The sequence below is a fragment of the Pinus tabuliformis genome, chromosome 1_2, assembly GCF_031772625.1.
Source record: "Pinus tabuliformis cultivar Carrire ecotype Pingquan chromosome 1_2, CPIR1, whole genome shotgun sequence".
In the NCBI taxonomy this organism is placed as follows: Eukaryota; Viridiplantae; Streptophyta; class Pinopsida; order Pinales; family Pinaceae; genus Pinus; species Pinus tabuliformis.
The window spans coordinates 1,174,068,645-1,174,087,389 of record NC_142298.1 but is presented as its reverse complement, the minus strand read 5'-3'; the positions used below and the strand labels follow the sequence as shown (position 1 = coordinate 1,174,087,389).

Here is an 18,745-nt window from a genome sequence, read left to right as displayed (position 1 = left end):
GGTTGAGGTAAGGATATCGTAATCACACAAGGACTTAATTAAAACACAGAGTTCACTCACGACAAAATAGAGTAAAATAAAAGAGGTTATGGAAATTTACTTGTGTAAAATTAAAACCATATTACTGGGTTGTGGAGTAAACTTTTGTAAAACTCCGTAAAACTGGTTTTCACGCGCCCACCAAAATTTCCTCCATGATTTTCTCCTCACTACCTCATAGACTCTCGCTCCCTAACTTGCCCAACATGCCCAACATTACAAATGACTTTTACTTGCATATTTATCCTAACATATGAATTTCACATTAATTACATGACAGACAAAATATTTAATACACAACATGGGCGATTTTACATAGTAAATGATTTTATGAACTTGCAGGTGTTGTGGAGTGTGGGAAACAATCGCGGAATGAATGTTTTCCCATATCTATTTATTAAACTTCATTAAATGCTTTAACCTCTGTGATGTGTTGCGGAATGGTCCGCTCTGAACTTCTGTTCTGACCCCTGTCCTTCTGCTTGTAAACAAAATCGTAACCGTGTAGTGGTTGGCTGCGCAAACATGATGGTTGTTAGTGTGTTTAAGGTGGTGGTTGGAATTAATATTTCCAACGCTCCCCCTTAATAACAACTGTTGCCATTGACAATTCCCAAACAATCTCTGGGATAAACAAAACTTTCACGTGCCAATAGCTTTGTGAAAATATCAGCAAACTGTTCGTGTGACCTGTAGTGCTGCAACACAATTTCATCAGTGTTAATCAACTCTTTGATAAAATGATATTTAGCATCAATATGCTTGGTCCTATTGTGAAAGACCGAATTCTTTGACAATGCAATTACAGATGTGTTATCGCAAAAAATAGTTGTCGCTCCCTCTTGGTTGCGGCAAAGATCCCTCAACATCCTTCTCATCCAAACTGCCTGACATGCTGCTGCTATTGCAGCGACATATTTAGCTTCTGTTGTTGACAATGAAACTATTGGCTTCTTTTTGGAAGCCCATGAAATGGCTCCTAAACCCAAATGAAAAACATAACCCGACATGCTCTTTTTATCATCGACACTTCCTGCCCAATCACTATCGGTGTAATCAACCAGCGTAAAATCATGCGTTGAGGTGTACAAAATGCCATACTGTTTTGTCCCATTGACATACCTTAGTATTCTTTTCACTACTTGCCAATGTGTCTCCTTGGGTGTCTCCATGAACCTTGACACCAAACTCACTGCATACATTATATCCGGCCTAGTGGTGGTCAAATACATCTAGCTGCCTATCATGCTCTTGTATAATATCAGATTAACATTGTTGCGACAATCTTCTTTGCTCAACTTCAACCCCATGACAGTTGGAGTTGGTGCAGGCTTGCTATTCTGCATTTTAAACCTCTCCAACATGTCCGCCACATACTTTGCTTGAGAGATAAAAATAAAATTTTCTATTTGCTTTACTTCTATGCCCAAAAAATATCTTAACAACCCCAAGTCAGTCATTTCAAATTCATTCTTCATGACTTGTTTGAAATCAGCGATGAGAAAATCATCACTGCCTGTAAAAATTAAATCATCTACATATAAGACAACAATGAGAATCTTACCATCATTCTCTTTGATGTAGAGAGTAGGCTCACCGTCACATTTGTCGAAACCATTGTCCAACAAGTAAGCATCTATCCTGCTGTACCATGCACACGGTGCTTGCTTCAGCCCATAAAGAGCTTTCCTCAACCGATACACTTTGTCTTCTTTTCCTTCTACCTCATAACCAGGCGGTTGCGCAACATACACTTCCTCTTTCAACACTCCATTCAAGAACACTGATTTTACATCCATTTGATACACTTTCCATTTATGTTGCACGGCAATCGCCACAACTGTACGCACTGTCTCCATCCTCGTGACTGGCGCAAACGTCTCTGAATAATCTCTTCCATGTTGTTGCTTGTATCCTTTGACAACTAGCCTTGCTTTGTGCCTTTCAATCTTCCCATCAACATTGCTCTTGGTCTTATAGACCCACTTCACTCCAATGACTTGTTTTCCTTGTGGCAAGTTCACTAACTCCCATGTGTCATTCTTTTCTATTGCTTCTATTTCTTCCTCCATTGCCGCAACCCATTTTTCATCTTTGACTGCATCTTCAAAATGGATTGGGTCATCTACATGAAAAAACAAAGCAAATAATGAATTCAAGCCGGCGTTGCTATCAACTTCATCTTGCTCATATATTTCATTCAAATTTATGAATTTTTGTCTTCTTATGCTTGCTGAAGATGGGCTTGATATGTCACTTGGTGTTGTGCTTTGCGGCGTGCTTGGAGAATCACTTTCTTGACTGCGTCACACTGTCCTATTATTTGTTGATGGTGTTGTTTGCTGCCTGTTTTGTTGAGCTTGAATAGGAGTAGAGGGAGTCACAGTTGAGGAATTACTTGCTGCTATTAATTCCACTTTGTCCTCATGCGGTATACATACTTTCACATTTATTGTCTTCTCTAAACTTCCATCCCATGCTTCCTCTTCTATGAACTACACATCTCTGTTGATTATGACCTTCTTGGTTAATGGATTGTAGAGTTTGTATGTCTTGGATTCATCATTGTATCCAACAAATATACATTTCTCCCCCTTGCTGTCCAACTTCTTCCTCAATTCATTTGGGACATGTGCATATGCCACACATCCAAAAACTCTCATGTGAGTGACACTATGCTTCCTTCCACTCCATGCCTCTTCAGGAACCACGTTTTGGACGCTTTTGGCTGGACATCTATTCAAAGTATATGTTGTACAAGCGACATCTTCAGCCCAATAATCATTTGGCAAATGCTTTGCTTTCAACATACTCCTTTCCATTTCCATAATGGTCTTATTCTTCCTTTTGCCACACCAATTTGCTGAGTTGTATATCTTGTTGTAAATTGCTTGTGAATTCCATGTTCTCTGCAAAATCAAAAGAAATCATTTGAGATGTATTCACCACCTCTGTTAGTCCTGAGAACTTTGATGTAGTGTGCACTTTGCTTCTCAATAAGAGCTTTGTATTGGCGAAAGCGCTCAAAGACTTCACTTTTCTATTTTAGGAGATAGACCCATGTCTTCCTTGTGTAGTCATCTATGAAGGTCAATACATAGTGTCTGCCACCAATTGATGGTGTCTACATTGGTCCACATAAATATGAGTGGACAATCTCCAAAGGTGTCTTTGCCCTTACTGGCTTTCCTGCTGAAAATGTCTCTCTATGTTCCTTATCCAAGATGCATCATTCACATAGGCTGTTCGGTTTTTTTATGAGTGGTAATCCCTTCACCATGCCTTTCCTATGTAGCAAATTCAAACCTCTAAAGTTGAGATGTCCAAATCTCAAATTCCATAACCAGTTTTCATCTTTGACCTTTGCTTGATAGTTCACTTGTGTGACAGTTGCCTCTTTTCTTCCATCTTCTTGTGAGTTCATTGAAAGTTGTTCTTGTGCACCTTCTTCTTTCAAATCTGATCTTATCTTTAGGGGAAACACTCTATTATTTATCATATGAACCTTTGCAATCAACTGTCTGCTTGGAGGCCTATCCAAAATTGTGCACACATCATTTTTGAAGAAGACATTGTAGCCCTTTTGCATTAGCTATGTAATGCTTCATATCGGGGACAAAGTAAACATCTGAGATGTACTTCTTCTCCCCCTTATTTGTTAGGATATTAACTCTTCCTTTTCCCATGACAAAGACTTTGCTATTAGTCCCTAATGTCACTTCAGATTTCACACATTCATCTAGATTGAAAAACATATCTATGTTGCTTGACATGTGGTTGCTACACCCTGAATCTAGATACTATATATCACTTTGTTTTCTTGTGCTACATTACAAGTTAAAAACATGCTATCATGGTTCTGTTTTTCTTTTGTGAAATTCACACTTGGTTTGTTACTAATGTCATATTGCTTCTTTCTACATTCATTTGCATAATTTCCATACTTCTTACAATAATGACATTGAAATTGAGATTTATCATACCTCTGACTTTGTGCTTGATTTTGACTTGGATTTTGATTGTTGCCTCTTCCACTTGAGCTTGAAGGGCTGCTTCTTCCACCTCTGTGTGGGCTTCTTCCTCTTCCTCTAGCATATGATCTTCCTCTGCCTCGACCTTGACCAAAGGAAACTTGTGTCTTGAAGGCATGCTCCAATGAGGAGTTTGTTGCTCTATTCAGTCTATGTTCATGAGAAATTAGTGATGCATGAAGCTCATCCACTGAGAACTGTGAGAGATCCTTTGTCTCTTCTATGGCCATAATTATGGCATCAAACCTTGCTGGCAAACTTCTCAAAACTTTCTCAACTATTCTTCTTTCCTCAAGTGTCTCACCATGAGACTTGATTTGAGTAACCAACCCAATTACATGTGTAAAAAATGAGTCTACATTCTCAGACTCTTTCATACAAAGTGTTTCAAAATCTCTTCTCAGCATTTGTAGTTTTGTTGTCTTCACTTTTGCCATGCCTTGGCAAGCTGTCTAGAGGGTGTCCCAGTGTCCCATGCTTGCTTGGACTTCGTTGCTGTTGCAACCCTGGAAAATACTTTCATGCACTGCTTGGAAAATATAAAATAGGGCTTTTGAATTCTTCTTCCCGTTGTTCCTTAATAGATCTCTTTCTTCTTGAGACAAGACATTGTATGTTGTTGCATCTGCTGGTTCTTGAAAACCATTCTCCACCAAATCCCAAATATCTTGAGATGAAAACAGGGCTTTCATTGTAATAACCCAATAATCATAATTTTTTTCTATTAAACTGAGGTATTTGAGGATTAGTCAAGCTTGTGCTTTATGTTGTCATTTCTGAGTGTAAAAAAAACACTTGTTTTTACACTAACAATATTTAACCCATTGTGATACCATGTTAGAAAATAAATTTTACCAGGGCAAAGGAACTCAGAAACAAATTAGGCAAGGTCAACTTGAGTTGCAGAAAGGTAAATCTTACGAGGATATCACAACCACACAGGGACTTAGTTAAAACACAGAGTTCACTCATGGAAAAACAGAATAAGAAAACATAGAGTTCATTCACGACAAAATAAAATTAAACAGGACTTAGTTAAAACACAGAGTTCACTCATGGCAAAACAGAGTAAAAAAAACATAGAGTTCATTCAGGACAAAATAAAATTAAAAGGGACTTAGTTAAAACACAGAGTTCACTCATGGCAAAACAGAATAAAAAAAACATAGAGTTCATTCACGACAAAATAAAATTAAAACTATAACGCAATTGACCACACTTTATATTATATGTCAAAAGATAAAGAAATTACATTGGGCTGATAAATGGAGGCTTCAGTTGCAAGTGAAAAACACAACAAACTTACTTTTATGCATTACTGCGTATGTCAAAACATAAAGAAATTACATTGGCATGATAAATGGCGTGATAAATGAAGGCTTCACCTGCAAGTGAAAAACACAACAAACTTAGTGCCATTTATGTATTACTGGGTTGGGGAGTAAATTTCTCTAAAACTCAATAAAACTGGTTTTCACCGGCCCACCAAAATTTCCTCCTTTTCTCCCCACTACCTAAGAGACTCTCTGTGAAAATAATGTAGAAATAGATTTAGTTATGAAGCAGTTGAACAGAATTAGTTATGAGCAGTTGAACAAGAATTAGTTGTGAGTTTTCCTATATAAGTGAGATGTCATTAAGCAATTGATTTAATCAAGTTGTGTGAGCTTTGTCTCACTTTTGCTGGTGTTTCTGCCTGTGTCTTTGTTATAGATTTGTGTTGTAATTTGTAATTTGGTATCAGAGCTCTCTTCTGTCTGCGCCTCTCTCCTCTTCGCAGGGAGTGAATGATTCTGCCATTAGAGTGTGCGCAGTGACAGTATGTTGTGTGGATCGGTCTTGTTGGTTTATGACCAAGAAGCCCACGATTGATCGCCAAGCCAATTTGATTGCAAGCTTCCGCCGGTTCCGCTGTGCTAGGCGTCATTTTGTCTAGTTTTCCAGGCACTCTTGTCCCGGTCAGGCCTTGTCATGTCCGGTACCTTACCTGCAGAATACTTTTCATTTTGTTTTTATTCGCCGATTTTCGCAGAGCTAGTATACTGCCGTGGTCATTTGTTTTTTTCCAGTCGGCCTTATTAAACGGCCTCTCTCTGCTCAGGGTTGCTTACATGCGATAAATGCGTTTTGGACATCTTTGTCATAAGTTGGTATACATCAGAAATGAACATGATTCATCCCGATTGTTTTGGGTCTTTTTGCAGTTAAAACCGTCGTGTGCAGATTCTTTGATTTTCTTGAAACCTGTGTGTTTTTGTTGAGTCAGTAATTCTAATTGGGTATTCTTTGATTTCCCTGAAACTGACGCTTATTAGTCGCTGGTAATGGTTTTACATCGCAATTGATATGCTTTTTGAAAGCTTGTAGTGAAAACTGAAGTGGGTTTGGTCCAGGGATTCTGCTTCGCCATTGAGGATTCTTTCTTTTCCTGAAAACCAATATCGGTGTTGATTGAAAAGGGTTTTGTCTGGTAACTTTTGTGTTTTGAAGACAGTTTTTAAGGCGATGGCTAATCCCCTTGCAGATTCATATTTAAATGAGTCTTCAAGACTTGATGGCGAAAATTATGTCAATTGGAAATTTAAGATCACAACGGTATTGGAGGCATACAATCTCTGGGCGATTGTCAAAGGTGATGAGACCAAGCCTCAACCTCCTACTAATACTCAAGATTGGGAGAAGCGTGAAATGAAAGCAAGGGTGCTGCTACGCATGTCAGTGAAGGACAATATTATTCCTCACATTCGGGACTGTGAAACTTCGAAGGCGACATGGGACACTCTCAAAGGTTTGTATGAGACTACTAATGCAAACCGTATTTTATTTTTAAAAACAAAGCTGCTATCTATCAAAATGGATGCCAATGAAAGCATTAGTAACTTTCTTTCCCGAATTAAAGATTTCAGTGATAAGCTTGGTGATATTGGTGAAAAGGTTTCTAGTACAGATTTGGTAACTGTTGCGTTAAAGGGGTTAGTCCCCGACTATAAAGTCTTTATTTCAGCTCTCTCAGCTAGACCGACACCTCCTACATTTGAAGAATTGGCTGGAATTCTTCTTCAAGAAGAAGAGCGCATGAAAATTTTTGAACTGGAGTCAAATGGTTCTGATTTGGCTTTGACTGCAAGAGGCCAAAGATCATTCCGAGGGAGACCATGGGACAAAAACAGAGGCCGTTTTCAAGCAAAGCAGAAAGGTATGGCCCCTCCTGATTCTTATGATAAAAGGAACATTCAATGTCATTATTGTGGAAAACCTGGACATCTCGCTAAAGATTGCTATAGGAGAAAGAATAATGAATCAAATCAAAGACATCGCAGGCATAATGGAAACTACATAAACAAAGACACCTCAGTGAATGATGGATTTAAAAATCTTAAGTTATTTCTTTCTGATGCTGCATTGTCTGCTGAAACTGATGATGAGAATGCTTGGTTTATAGATTCTGGTGCATCAGCACACATGACTTGTAATAAAGAATGGTATGATAAATATTATGAGAAATCTGATGGTACACACATTTACCTAGGAGATGATAGGTCACTTAAAGTTCAAGGCTATGGCATAGTAAATGTGTACTTACCTAATGGACAAATGCGACAGATTCATAATGTGATGTATGTCCCTGCTCTCAAAAAGAATTTGCTATCTGTTTCCACTATCACTGATAATAATTTAAAAGTAGAATTTGGTAAATTGGGGTGTATAGTGAAAGATGTTCAGGACCACTACAGGATTGTTTCTACAGGTACCAGGGTTGGAGGATTGTACAGATTGGATGTGACAGTCAAGCGCCATGTTGCATTGACATCTCAAGAGACATCGACAGCAGAATTATGGCATCACAGGTATGGGCACCTCAATTACAATGATTTATCGTTGTTACAAAGGAAATCAATGGTTGAAGGTCTTCCTGTTATGAAGTGTGAACATTTACCATGTGAAGCTTGTGCACTTGGTAAGCAGCATAGAGAAGAGTTTCCTGTTCATACTGAGAAACGAAAGTATGATATACTTGAATTAATTCACACTGATGTATGTGGCCCTATGCAAACTAGGTCCCTTGGTGGTGCTACATACTTTGTTATTTTTATTGATGATAGATCTAGATATACCTGGGTCTATTTCATTAGAAGGAAAAGTGACATATTTGAGTATTTTAAAGAGTTTCGAAATATGGTTGAAAAACAAACAGGAAAGTGCATCAAAATACTCAGATCTGATCAAGGGGGTGAATATAAATCAAAAGCATTTAACACCTATTGTAAATCTAATGGAATTCAACAATAGTTCACAGTGCCACATACCCCTCAGCAAAATGGTGTTGCTGAGCGATGGAATAGAACCTTGGTGGAATCTGCTCGTAGTATGCTGCAAGGTAAGAACATCTCTAATGGTTTCTAGGCAGAAGCCATTAACACTGCTGAAGAATCGATGTCCCACTAAGAAATTAGTTTTTCAAACTCCTTTTGAGGTTCTTTATGGTTATAAACCTGATGTGAGTCATTTCAAAGTCTTTGGATGTACTGCTTTTGCTCATATTCCTAAGGCTAACAGAAGCAAACTTGATGCCAAGTCCATCAAGTGTGTTTTCGTTGGATATTGTACGGATCAGAAAGCCTATAAATTGTTTGATCCAAGTTCCCATAAACTATTTGCAAGTCGTGATGTATTGTTTCATGAGCAGACTGATAAAAGTAACACAAAGAATGATACATGGCATATTTCTAATGATGCACATCTCAAGCTTGATACTTTGATTAAGCAGGAACAGGAACAGGTCCAGGTACAGGTACAGGATCAGGATGATAGCAGCAGTATGAGCACATCTAGCAGCAGTGAGTCATCACAAGGAGGTGATACACCTCAAAGCCAACGAATCATGGATGGAACACCCACACCAAGAAGGTCGTCCCGACAGACTCGGCTTCCTGAAAGGTATAGAGACTATCCCTTAATGTCTAATATAATGAATGTTGAAGAACCAATTGATTATGAGCAGGCTAAACAACATGAACCATGGATTAATGCTATGAATGATGAGTATGCTTCTATTATGAAAAATCAAACATGGGAATTAGTGGAACTTCCTGAAAGTAAAGTTCCAATTGGAAGCAAATGGTTGTACAAAACAAAATTTAAAGCAGATGGTACAATTGATAAATTTAAGGCAAGATTAGTAGCAAAAGGATATGCTCAACAGGAGGGCATTGATTATGAAGACACTTTTGCACCAGTAGCTAAGTTGAATACAATTAGATTACTGATTTCCTTAGCCACAAAACATAATTGGAATATACATCAAATGGATGTCAAATCTGCTTTTCTAAATGGTGATTTACAGGAAGAAGTTTATTTGGTTCAACCTGAAGGGTTTGACAAACAGGGACAAGAGCATCTGGTTTGCAGGTTAAGAAAGGCATTGTATGGTTTGAAACAGGCACCAAGATCATGGTATGTAAAGATTGATACTTTCTTTCTTCAGAATGGGTTTGTGAAAAGCAACAATGATCCTAACTTGTATGTTAAGAAAGATGAAAAAGGAAATGTTGCTTTAATATCTTTATATGTGGATGATCTCATTATAACAGGCAATGCTCACAAGTTAATTGAAGAGATTAAATTTCAGTTGTCACAGGTTTTTGAAATGAAAGATTTGGGTGAAATGCATTACTGTTTAGGCATTGAGGTATGGAGAGAAACTGGTAAAACTTTGATCACTCAAAGCAAATATACAAAGGAGATTCTTAAAAAGTTCAATATGACAGATTGCAAAGCTATGTCCACTCCCTTAGAACAGAATGCAAAGTTGTACAAAGAAGATGGTTCGAAAGAGGTAGATGGAACATTATATCGTCAGTTAGTGGGAAGTTTGAACTATCTCACCACTACCAGGCCAGACATTGCATACTCAGTCAGTATCCTTAGTCAATTCATGGCTAAGCCTTCAGGACATCACTGGAATGCTGCGAAGAAAGTTCTCCGATACTTAAAGGGAACAGTGAATCTTGGTATTTTGTATACTGATGAATCTGATGTTGCACTGACAGGTTTTTCTGATTCAGATTGGGCAGGAAATCCAGATGACAGACGATCTACCTCTGGTTATGCATTTCATATTGGATCAGGGGTCGTATCTTGGAGTAGTAAGAAACAACCAACTGTTTCTTTATCATCAACAGAATCAGAGTACAAAGCTTTGACCAATGCCACCTGTGAAGCCATTTGGTTGCGAAGAATTCTTGCAGATCTTGAAGAAGCGCAAAGTGGTGCAACATGTATCAATTGTGATAATCAGAGTGCTATCAAATTAGCACATAATCCAGTTTACCATGCTAGAACAAAACATGTTGAGTTACAATACCACTTTGTACGTGAGAAAATTATGTCAAAAGAAATTGGATTGATATTTTGTAACACCAAGGATAATGTGGCTGATATATTTACTAAGCCCCTTGGTAAAATCAAATTTGAAGTTTTTAGAAGTCAGTTAGGTATTGTAGAGAATCCATTTCTCCATTAAGGGAGGATGTGAAAATAATGTAGAAATAGATTTAGTTATGAAGCAGTTGAACAGAATTAGTTATGAGCAGTTGAACAAGAATTAGTTGTGAGTTTTCCTATATAAGTGAGATGTCATTAAGCAATTGATTTAATCAAGTTGTGTGAGCTTTGTCTCACTTTTGCTGGTGTTTCTGCCTGTGTCTTTGTTATAGATTTGTGTTGTAATTTGTAATTCTCTCTCGCTCCAAAACTTACCCAACATGCCCAACATTACAAATGACTTTTCCTTGCATATTTATCCTAACATATGAATTTCACATTAATTACATGACAGACAAAATATTTAATATGCAACATGGACAATTTTACATAGTAAATGATTTTATGAACTTGCATGTGTTGTGGAGTGTGGGCAACAATCACGGAATGAATATTTGCCCATATCTATTTATTAAACTTCATTAAATGCTTTAACCTCCATGATGTGTTGCAGCTCTGAACCTCTGTTCTGACCCGTGTCCTTTTGCTTGTAAACGAAATTCATTCGCCCATATCTATTTATTAAACTTCATTAAATGCTTTAACCTCCATGATGTGTTGCAGCTCTGAACCTCTGTTCTGACCCGTGTCCTTCTGCTTGTAAACGAAATTGCAACCGTGTAGTGGTTAACTCGACAAACATGATAATTGTTAGTATGTTTAAGGTGGTGGTTGGAATTAATATTTCTAGCATCGAATTGGCTGGAAAAACAGAAAAAGAAGTAAAATAAAGATAAATCTCATAAATGTCCCCACTACTGGACATATATCATCAAAGGACAAAAAAGTAGACAAAAATAGAGATCCAGTCATTAAAAAAAAGTTTATCCGCCTAATTATTTGAAAACTTAAACCAAAAAAACAATACAACGGACTTTGAGAAGTGGGTGAACCCAATCACTATATCATTCTGATGAAGTTTTAGTCTTCTTTGTAAACCAAAAATAGAGATCCACTCATTTAAAAAAAAAGTTTATCTGCCTAATTATTTGAAAAATTAACCCAAAAAACAATACAACGGACTTTGTGAAGTGGGTGAACCAAACTTAACCCAAAAAAAACAATACAACGGACTTTGTGAAGTGGGTGAACCCAATTACTACATCATTCTATTGAAGTTTTAGTCTTCTTTGTAAACCAACATGGTTTAATATTGGTCTATTTTTACCAACAAATGATCATTTCAATGATTACAACAGAGATTATGTAAATATTTAAATGGTTTTAAGCTTTACCGATAAAGCCAATGGATTTCCATAAGTGTTTGCTGAACTGATCCCGCTCGCCACTAACACGTCTGAATCGATACGCTCACCACTAACACGTCGCCTCGAATGGCTGAACCGATTCCCCTCGCCACTAACACGTCGCGTAGCCACTTAAATATTTATTAAATAAATGTTTGTAACGCGCAAGCCGCTACCCTCCGTGCAATCACAGCGGTCAATCAGGTTATACGATGCAGAACATTCTGTTAATATTCAATCGTGTTTTGATTTATCAAAAAAATTAAAAAATTTGAAGCCCACATCTCGAGGTTGAAATAAATAAATAGACTCGTATCAATTTTTTTATTATTATCTTTAAACATTAGATTTTATGTTTTTGTCGGTAACGCATTTGATTTTATTTTTACGTTGATAATGATTTTCACAGGAGAAAGAGAAAGAAAAAGAGAAAAAGAAGAAGAAGGGAAATAGCCCGTCAAAGCCGGAGGCTACCAGAAATTACTGGCCGAGTTCCAAATTTTTTTCGACATTAAAAGAGGTGCTCGCGGAGGGAATTGAGGGCATCGTACGTATTGAATATAACTCAGTTTAATCATTAATGATCATTACTTGATTTTATTTAAACGTTCTACTTTAAAAATGCTCTTACTTCTATGTGTTAATACACAGAAAGAGGTTCCAACTGGCGACGCGATGACAATCACTCGGGATATTGTTAAGCGAGTGGGCATGGCACACCTGGGTGCCGCAGGTCTTATTGTAGTGGCAAATATTTTGGAGCGGTACGAAGCCATCTCGACAAATAAAGAAGCCTGCTTCTCCCTACTTAAGGAGATGGATAAATTGGCCCGACATGTTAACGAACTTCGAAAACGGCCTGAATTGAAGGAATCGATGGTGGATTCTATCAGGGAAGCAATAGCGTTGATAGTTGAAGCCTCTCTCGCTTGCTGCACTCAAATTAATGCTACAAAATTTTCTAAGTGAGTACTCACTTAACATACTTTAGTCTCATTCATTAACATTGTGTAAATGGATTCTAAATTCTAAATAAATTAGACCCCTTTTATCAAATAGTCATCTAAATAAATTTCTCAAGGCAGGTTTTTCTCAACTACTGTGAATGGAGAAGAGTTGGCTAAATTTAAAACAAGGTTAGCAGAAACAGACACCCATATGCAGAGAAATTTTAATCTATGTCTTTACGATGCCATTGTGCGCCGACAAAAACCTATGGAGCTACAGTATCCAGAACATCCTAAAGGCGCAGGTAAATTGCGTACTGTTGAAAAAGATGTTATTTTAAATATTTGTATAGTTTTGGAGTTTATAGAGGTTTATGATCTTTTGTGTTTAAATATGTTGCAACAGTTGGCATCGAAGATCCATTGAAAGAAGTTATTGAACGGCTAGAAATGGGAAGTGACAAAAATGCTGTAGCAGTAATGGTGCATGGCTTTGGTGGCATGGGAAAGACTACCCTTGCCGATGCCGTGTTTGCACGGCTGCTTAATGCACAAATAGAAGGATATAAATATTCTTATGTTAGATTGTTTGATACTATAGCATCAACTCCAAATATAGTAGAGTTGCAAAAATTCATAATAAAAGCTTTGAGGATGGGAGAAGAGCCAAAAGTTGAGTTCCAAAGGTATGAAGAAGGACAAGGACAAATTAAGAGCATCTTAGAGAAAGAAGTGGTTTTTATTTACATAGACAATGTGTTGATTAGGGATGAAGTTCAAGAACGTGGAGATGCACTTGATCAGCTTCTCCCTAAGAATATGGGGAATGCCAAAAAATTGAGGTTGCTCATAACTGCACGAAATAAAGATGCAGAGGGTATAATAGTGCCCAAAAAAGTAAAAACAGAATGCTACGCTATTCAAGGCCTTCCTGAAGCAGGGGCAGCGGAACTTTTCAAGAACACACTGGGTGACAAACGGGAGCAACTAGATCCTAGCGAAATCGATGAGTTAGTCAAGATATGTGGAGGCGTACCAAAGCTTTTGACGGTGGTAGCAGGATTCATAAGCGCCGAAGAAAACACGCTAAATGCTTATAGAACAGTGATAAAAGAGACCAAAACAAACTGGAAGGGTAAAATTGGGGAGGACATAAACTTCTACGTCTTTGCCTATGAAAATCTTCACCATACCTTGCAAGATCCATTTTTGGATATTTGTTCCTTTTTTGAAGGATGGGACTGGAAAACACTTTCAAATATTGTGGGAGACTCAGAACTGGAAAAGCTGGAAAAGAGAGGGCTAGTCACCCAACATGCGAAAGGTATGACTGCAAAGGTACACGACGTCATCTTGGCAATTGGTCTCCAGAAGACAGAAGGACAAAGGTTCAGATTGGCCAGTGCAAATGACATTCAAGAGTTTTTAGATAAAGAAGATGAGGTACGCAATCTTTCAACTAAAATATTTATCATATACAGTTTTGTTTCAAAATGTGTCTCTCTGGACTCTTATGACTCACTCTAATATTTAATAAATATACAGGACCTTCGAATGATCAAAGGCATATGGGCGAGCGACAACAAAGATCCACTGCGTATACCATTTGAAAAGCTAGATTTGATGTCTGGATCTTTAAGAGTTCTTAAACTCGGACCCTTAACAGATGTGGAGGGCAAATGTAAAAATACATTTAAAGAGCTGGTTTTTTTCAGTGCCATAACTTCCCATCTCCCTTTTGATTTGTCAAACCTAAAGCGGTTCAAGAACCTCAGACATTTATGTTACAACCCGGAAGATTTACAGAATCTACTTCAAGTAAGTTCACTTAAAATATCTGGTTGGTCCCAGTTGTTTCTCTTCTTATTTTTCATGGAATATCTAAAACACTATATCATGCGCAGTTTTATTATTTTTAATGGTTAGAGTATGATTTTCATATATATTGCATAATATGCAGATGCCTTCCAGCCTCAGACACATCGAATTTCAATTAAATTCCGTTCCCTTCCGTATCTCTTCCACCTGTATTAAGCAACTAAGCAAGTTGCGAGTACTGACACTGGCGAATGCACAGTTCAAAAGCTTACCTCAAGAGTTAGGAGATCTGGGAAATAGTTTGGAGGAACTATCATTTTCAGGTTGCCAAAATCTAAAGGAATTACGGGCGTCAATTTCAAGCCTGGGTTCTTTAAGAGTGTTGAGAATGAATGGCTGTTCTGGTTTGACGCAGCTGCCAAAAGGTTTGGGATCATTGAAGAATTGTCTGCAAGAACTCTATTTGTACGGCTGTCAAAGTCTAGAAGCGCTTCCTAGTGAGCTTGAAAATCTTACATCATTGCAAAAACTCGATTTGTCCTGGTGTGAAAGTCTAAAAGAGCTTCCTAGCAGCGTTGAAAAGCTCACATCATTGCAAGAACTCCGTTTGTACCACTGCACTAGTCTAGAAGCTCTTCCTCCAAGTCTTGAGGAGCTTTCATCATTGAGATTATTGGACTTATCCTGGTGTACAAACATTAAAAATCTCCCTTGTGGCTTAGAAAAGTTAACATCGCTTGTTGAACTTGAACTATATTGTTGTCTGCGACTAAGTAGTGTTCCTGGAAGCATTGGGCAACTGAAGTTGAATTCAATCAACTTAACGTCTGCCCACTCTTTGAAAGATCTGCCGGATGGGTTTTGCAATTTCTCCACTTTAACAGAGCTTGTCATGACTCGCTGCGACAGTCTAGAGAGGCTTCCGGAGCGATTTGGAGAAGTAACAAGTTTAAGAAAACTAATTATGAGCAGATGTCGCAGTCTACAGAAGCTGCCAGAAAGTTTCAACCAACTCAAGTACTTGGAGCACTTGGATTTATCAATGTGCTCGACTCTTGAAGAATTATGTAAAGAGTTCGAAGGTCTCTCACTACTGCGAGTTCTATCACTGAATGACTGCTACAAGCTAAAGAAGCTCCCTGAGGATTTCCAATGCCTCAGCTCATTGGAAGTGCTGGATGTAAGAAATTGCTATAAGTTGGAAGGGAAATGGATAGACAGCATGCTAAAGATGGAAAAGCTACAAATTTTGCGCATCGCAGGAAGCAAGTTGTTGGAGGAAAGATGGGAGAAAACTCAAGCACAACAATGCAATCAATCATGGTCGTGTGCTGTGTATACAGAGCAGGTGATTATAGCATCCACATTTTCAAACATGTTTTCTGTTCCGACATTATAATTAACTCTTTTAAAGTTTAGATCCTAAAACACATCACAGGGGAAAAAATTGCAAAGCATACATTATTTTTCCTTTCCACTCACTTTAGCTTTCTCTTCAGGGTTTATCAAATGAGGAGAATCTTCTAAAGCAGTTACAATCAAAATTCGACAGCATGCTCACTAATGGAGAAAGAGAGCCACTGAATATATCTGGTCTTCCTCTGCACACGCTGCTGCTTGTTATGTTTGATGGCGAACAGGAATTCCGTCCTGATTTTCCTTTGCCTTTACTTGAGGAGAGTATAGATGATATTCAAACACATTTCGAAATGGTTTATTTTGGCAATCATTGGGATCAGTTGCCTAAGAAAGTGGCGGATAGAATACTGGGGCATGCTCCGGCTAACGGGGACGCTAAGACATTATTTCAAAAACTGATCCCATTAGTTGATATCTCACGGATGGACATTGACAGGCTACTTACCAGCAGTTTCCAAATGACCGCGGAGATTGTGAGTGGGGAAAAAGGTGATAAATACCTTTCTCGTTGGAAATTTTTCAAATATGATAATCATAAGGTGGAGGACTTTGTGGTGACGAAGTGCGGAAGATACCTTAAATTGAAGCAACTGGCAGAAAGACCCGGAGGGAGTCCTATAGATTTGTTAAGAGAGCTCTTCGCAGGAGGAGAAGAGGAAAATTCTCTTTCCTTTCTTAAGGACAAGGATGGTGAATCCACGAAGGTATTAAGTTCTATATTTTGTGGATAACTCTTCCTTCAAATATTTTAAAATAAAAGTTTCAAATTCCCTTTCTTGATTATTGATTATTTTGTTTTGGTTTATATGAAAATTGTAGGTCGGAGTCGACGAATTGAAAGGGAAAACGATTTTATTAGATATCAGGCCTGCCAACATGTGTTATGCTATTGGTCTTCGCGCTTTAGTGGAGATGTACAATGTGGAGAAAGAGAGATTTAATTTTGAAATTATAACAGTTCCAATAATGCAGGAAGACACAACATTGGATGTATCTGAGAAGTTTTCAAGAGAGGTTCCATGGTTGGTCCTCCAAACTCCGTGGCAGCTGAGAAATGCAACCAAGTATTTTCTCGTTGAAGGGTTTCCACGATGGTACACGAGGTACTGTAATACAATGAGGATAATAGAAAGCGACGGGACAATCGCACCGTATAGGAATCCTGGTGTACTGCATATGGTGAACACATGGGGGGCAGCAGCTTATCCTTTTACGGCGGAAAAAGCGGAGGAATTAATACAAAAAGAAAAGACACAAATGGAGGCTATGTCTCATGCAATGTTTCTTTTCCAGCATTTGGAACGTGTGGCAGAGCAGGTCAGTAACTACCTGTTATTTGTTTGCTTTTTGTATATTTTGAAAAGGAAAAAGAAAACGATTTTCATTTCTAATGTTTTTTCTCCTCTCCTTGTCCTTGATGATGAAAAGTTGAGGGAGGCAACGGGTCGGCAAAAAATGATATGGTTATGCTGCTGTCCCGAAAAGGAGTTCACAAATTCCATGAAGAATGTGTTGACAGAATTGAGTGATATCATTTACATTATTTATATTCCAAATTTTCATGAAGCAGGACGACAATTGGGGTATTTCACTTTTAGAATCTATGGATGTTATGATTTGGAACTTTCCAAAATGTCATCAGAAGAAATGGGAGGAATCTTTTCGTTAAGTTTATCTGAGTATGAAGCTATGAGATTTTGGGCGCGTATTCGCTCTTTGAAAGAGGGAATTAAAGCCAAAGATCCAATTCAGTTACTGGAAATGCTGAGGATTCCTGTTGATAGTCTTTCTAATCCTTCTTCATGGATGTTTATAATGGATGAAGATGGAAATTTGATAACAACAAAGGGGAAAGATATTGTAAAATTGTTATCTGAAAAATATTCAGCTGACAGAGTAAAAGAATTGAAGCAACAATTGCTCAAAGGTGCTCAAACAAGTTGGAAGAAGACGCTGCTTGAATTAGACGAAATGCTATAAATTGATGGCGAAGATAACGAGGGTGATGCTGACGATGATGATGTAGATAGCGAGGGCCAGTGACCTCCTATAGGCGAATGCATACCTTAATTAGGGAACACCTAGCTCATTTAATGATGATTCAATATTGTACACTTCTTAAGGGTAAGATTTTTCATTTCCAATGATTTTAGTTTTGCTTAGTAATTATTGAGGTGTAGTATATACTTGTACCTTTTCAATCTTCCATTTATTGAGCTTTTAGGATGTGTGTATTTTGAGCTGTTGTATTGTATTTTTGTATAAAAGATATTTAGTTGTTAAATAAATTAGGTTATTTTATTTTAAAAATAGTGATATTTTATAGATTTTTTAAAAATATTTATAATTTATAGATTTTTTTTTTTTATATTATTTTGGGGAGGTCAATTGGTAATGGTCATGGAAATAAAGTCTTACCCAATTCGAAGTTCTTGGGTTCAAATCTTGTGATATCTCTTCAATTGGGGTGAGAAGTTAGACATGATGAAGATATAGTCCTACCAAGCTTATAATTTTTTTTTCCTTATATTAAAGCATAAGTTTTATTTCTTTACTATTTTTCCTTATATTAAAGCGTAAGTTTTATTTCTTTACTATATCTTCTTCTTTTCTAATTTTGAGGTTACGTCATTTATGTATTTTTATCTCAAAGTTAGTTATGTCATTTTTTATTTCCAATTTAATTAAAAACTATTATAAA

The 18,745-nt window shown here is 37.5% G+C and overlaps 1 protein-coding gene across 2 annotated transcripts in view; it reads left to right on the top strand.

The window, feature by feature from the left end:
* The window catches only part of LOC149210417 (uncharacterized), a 58,570-nt gene extending 40,290 nt beyond the window's left edge, over positions 1-18,280 (top strand). The window contains exons 2-10 of one of the 2 annotated variants that reach the window (XM_089396718.1): positions 12,270-12,407; positions 12,512-12,825; positions 12,946-13,112; positions 13,214-14,250; positions 14,353-14,625; positions 14,768-15,973; positions 16,125-16,748; positions 16,864-17,361; positions 17,473-18,280. In XM_089396718.1, coding sequence (XP_089252844.1) covers positions 12,270-12,407; positions 12,512-12,825; positions 12,946-13,112; positions 13,214-14,250; positions 14,353-14,625; positions 14,768-15,973; positions 16,125-16,748; positions 16,864-17,361; positions 17,473-18,024 — 4,809 coding nt within the window. In that variant the 3' untranslated portion in view covers positions 18,025-18,280. Of the gene's footprint in view, positions 1-12,269; positions 12,408-12,511; positions 12,826-12,941; positions 13,113-13,213; positions 14,251-14,352; positions 14,626-14,767; positions 15,974-16,124; positions 16,749-16,863; positions 17,362-17,472 lie in introns of those variants that run through there. The other variant, XM_089396719.1, reaches the window with a different exon arrangement.
* The last annotated feature ends 465 nt before the right edge of the window (positions 18,281-18,745 follow it).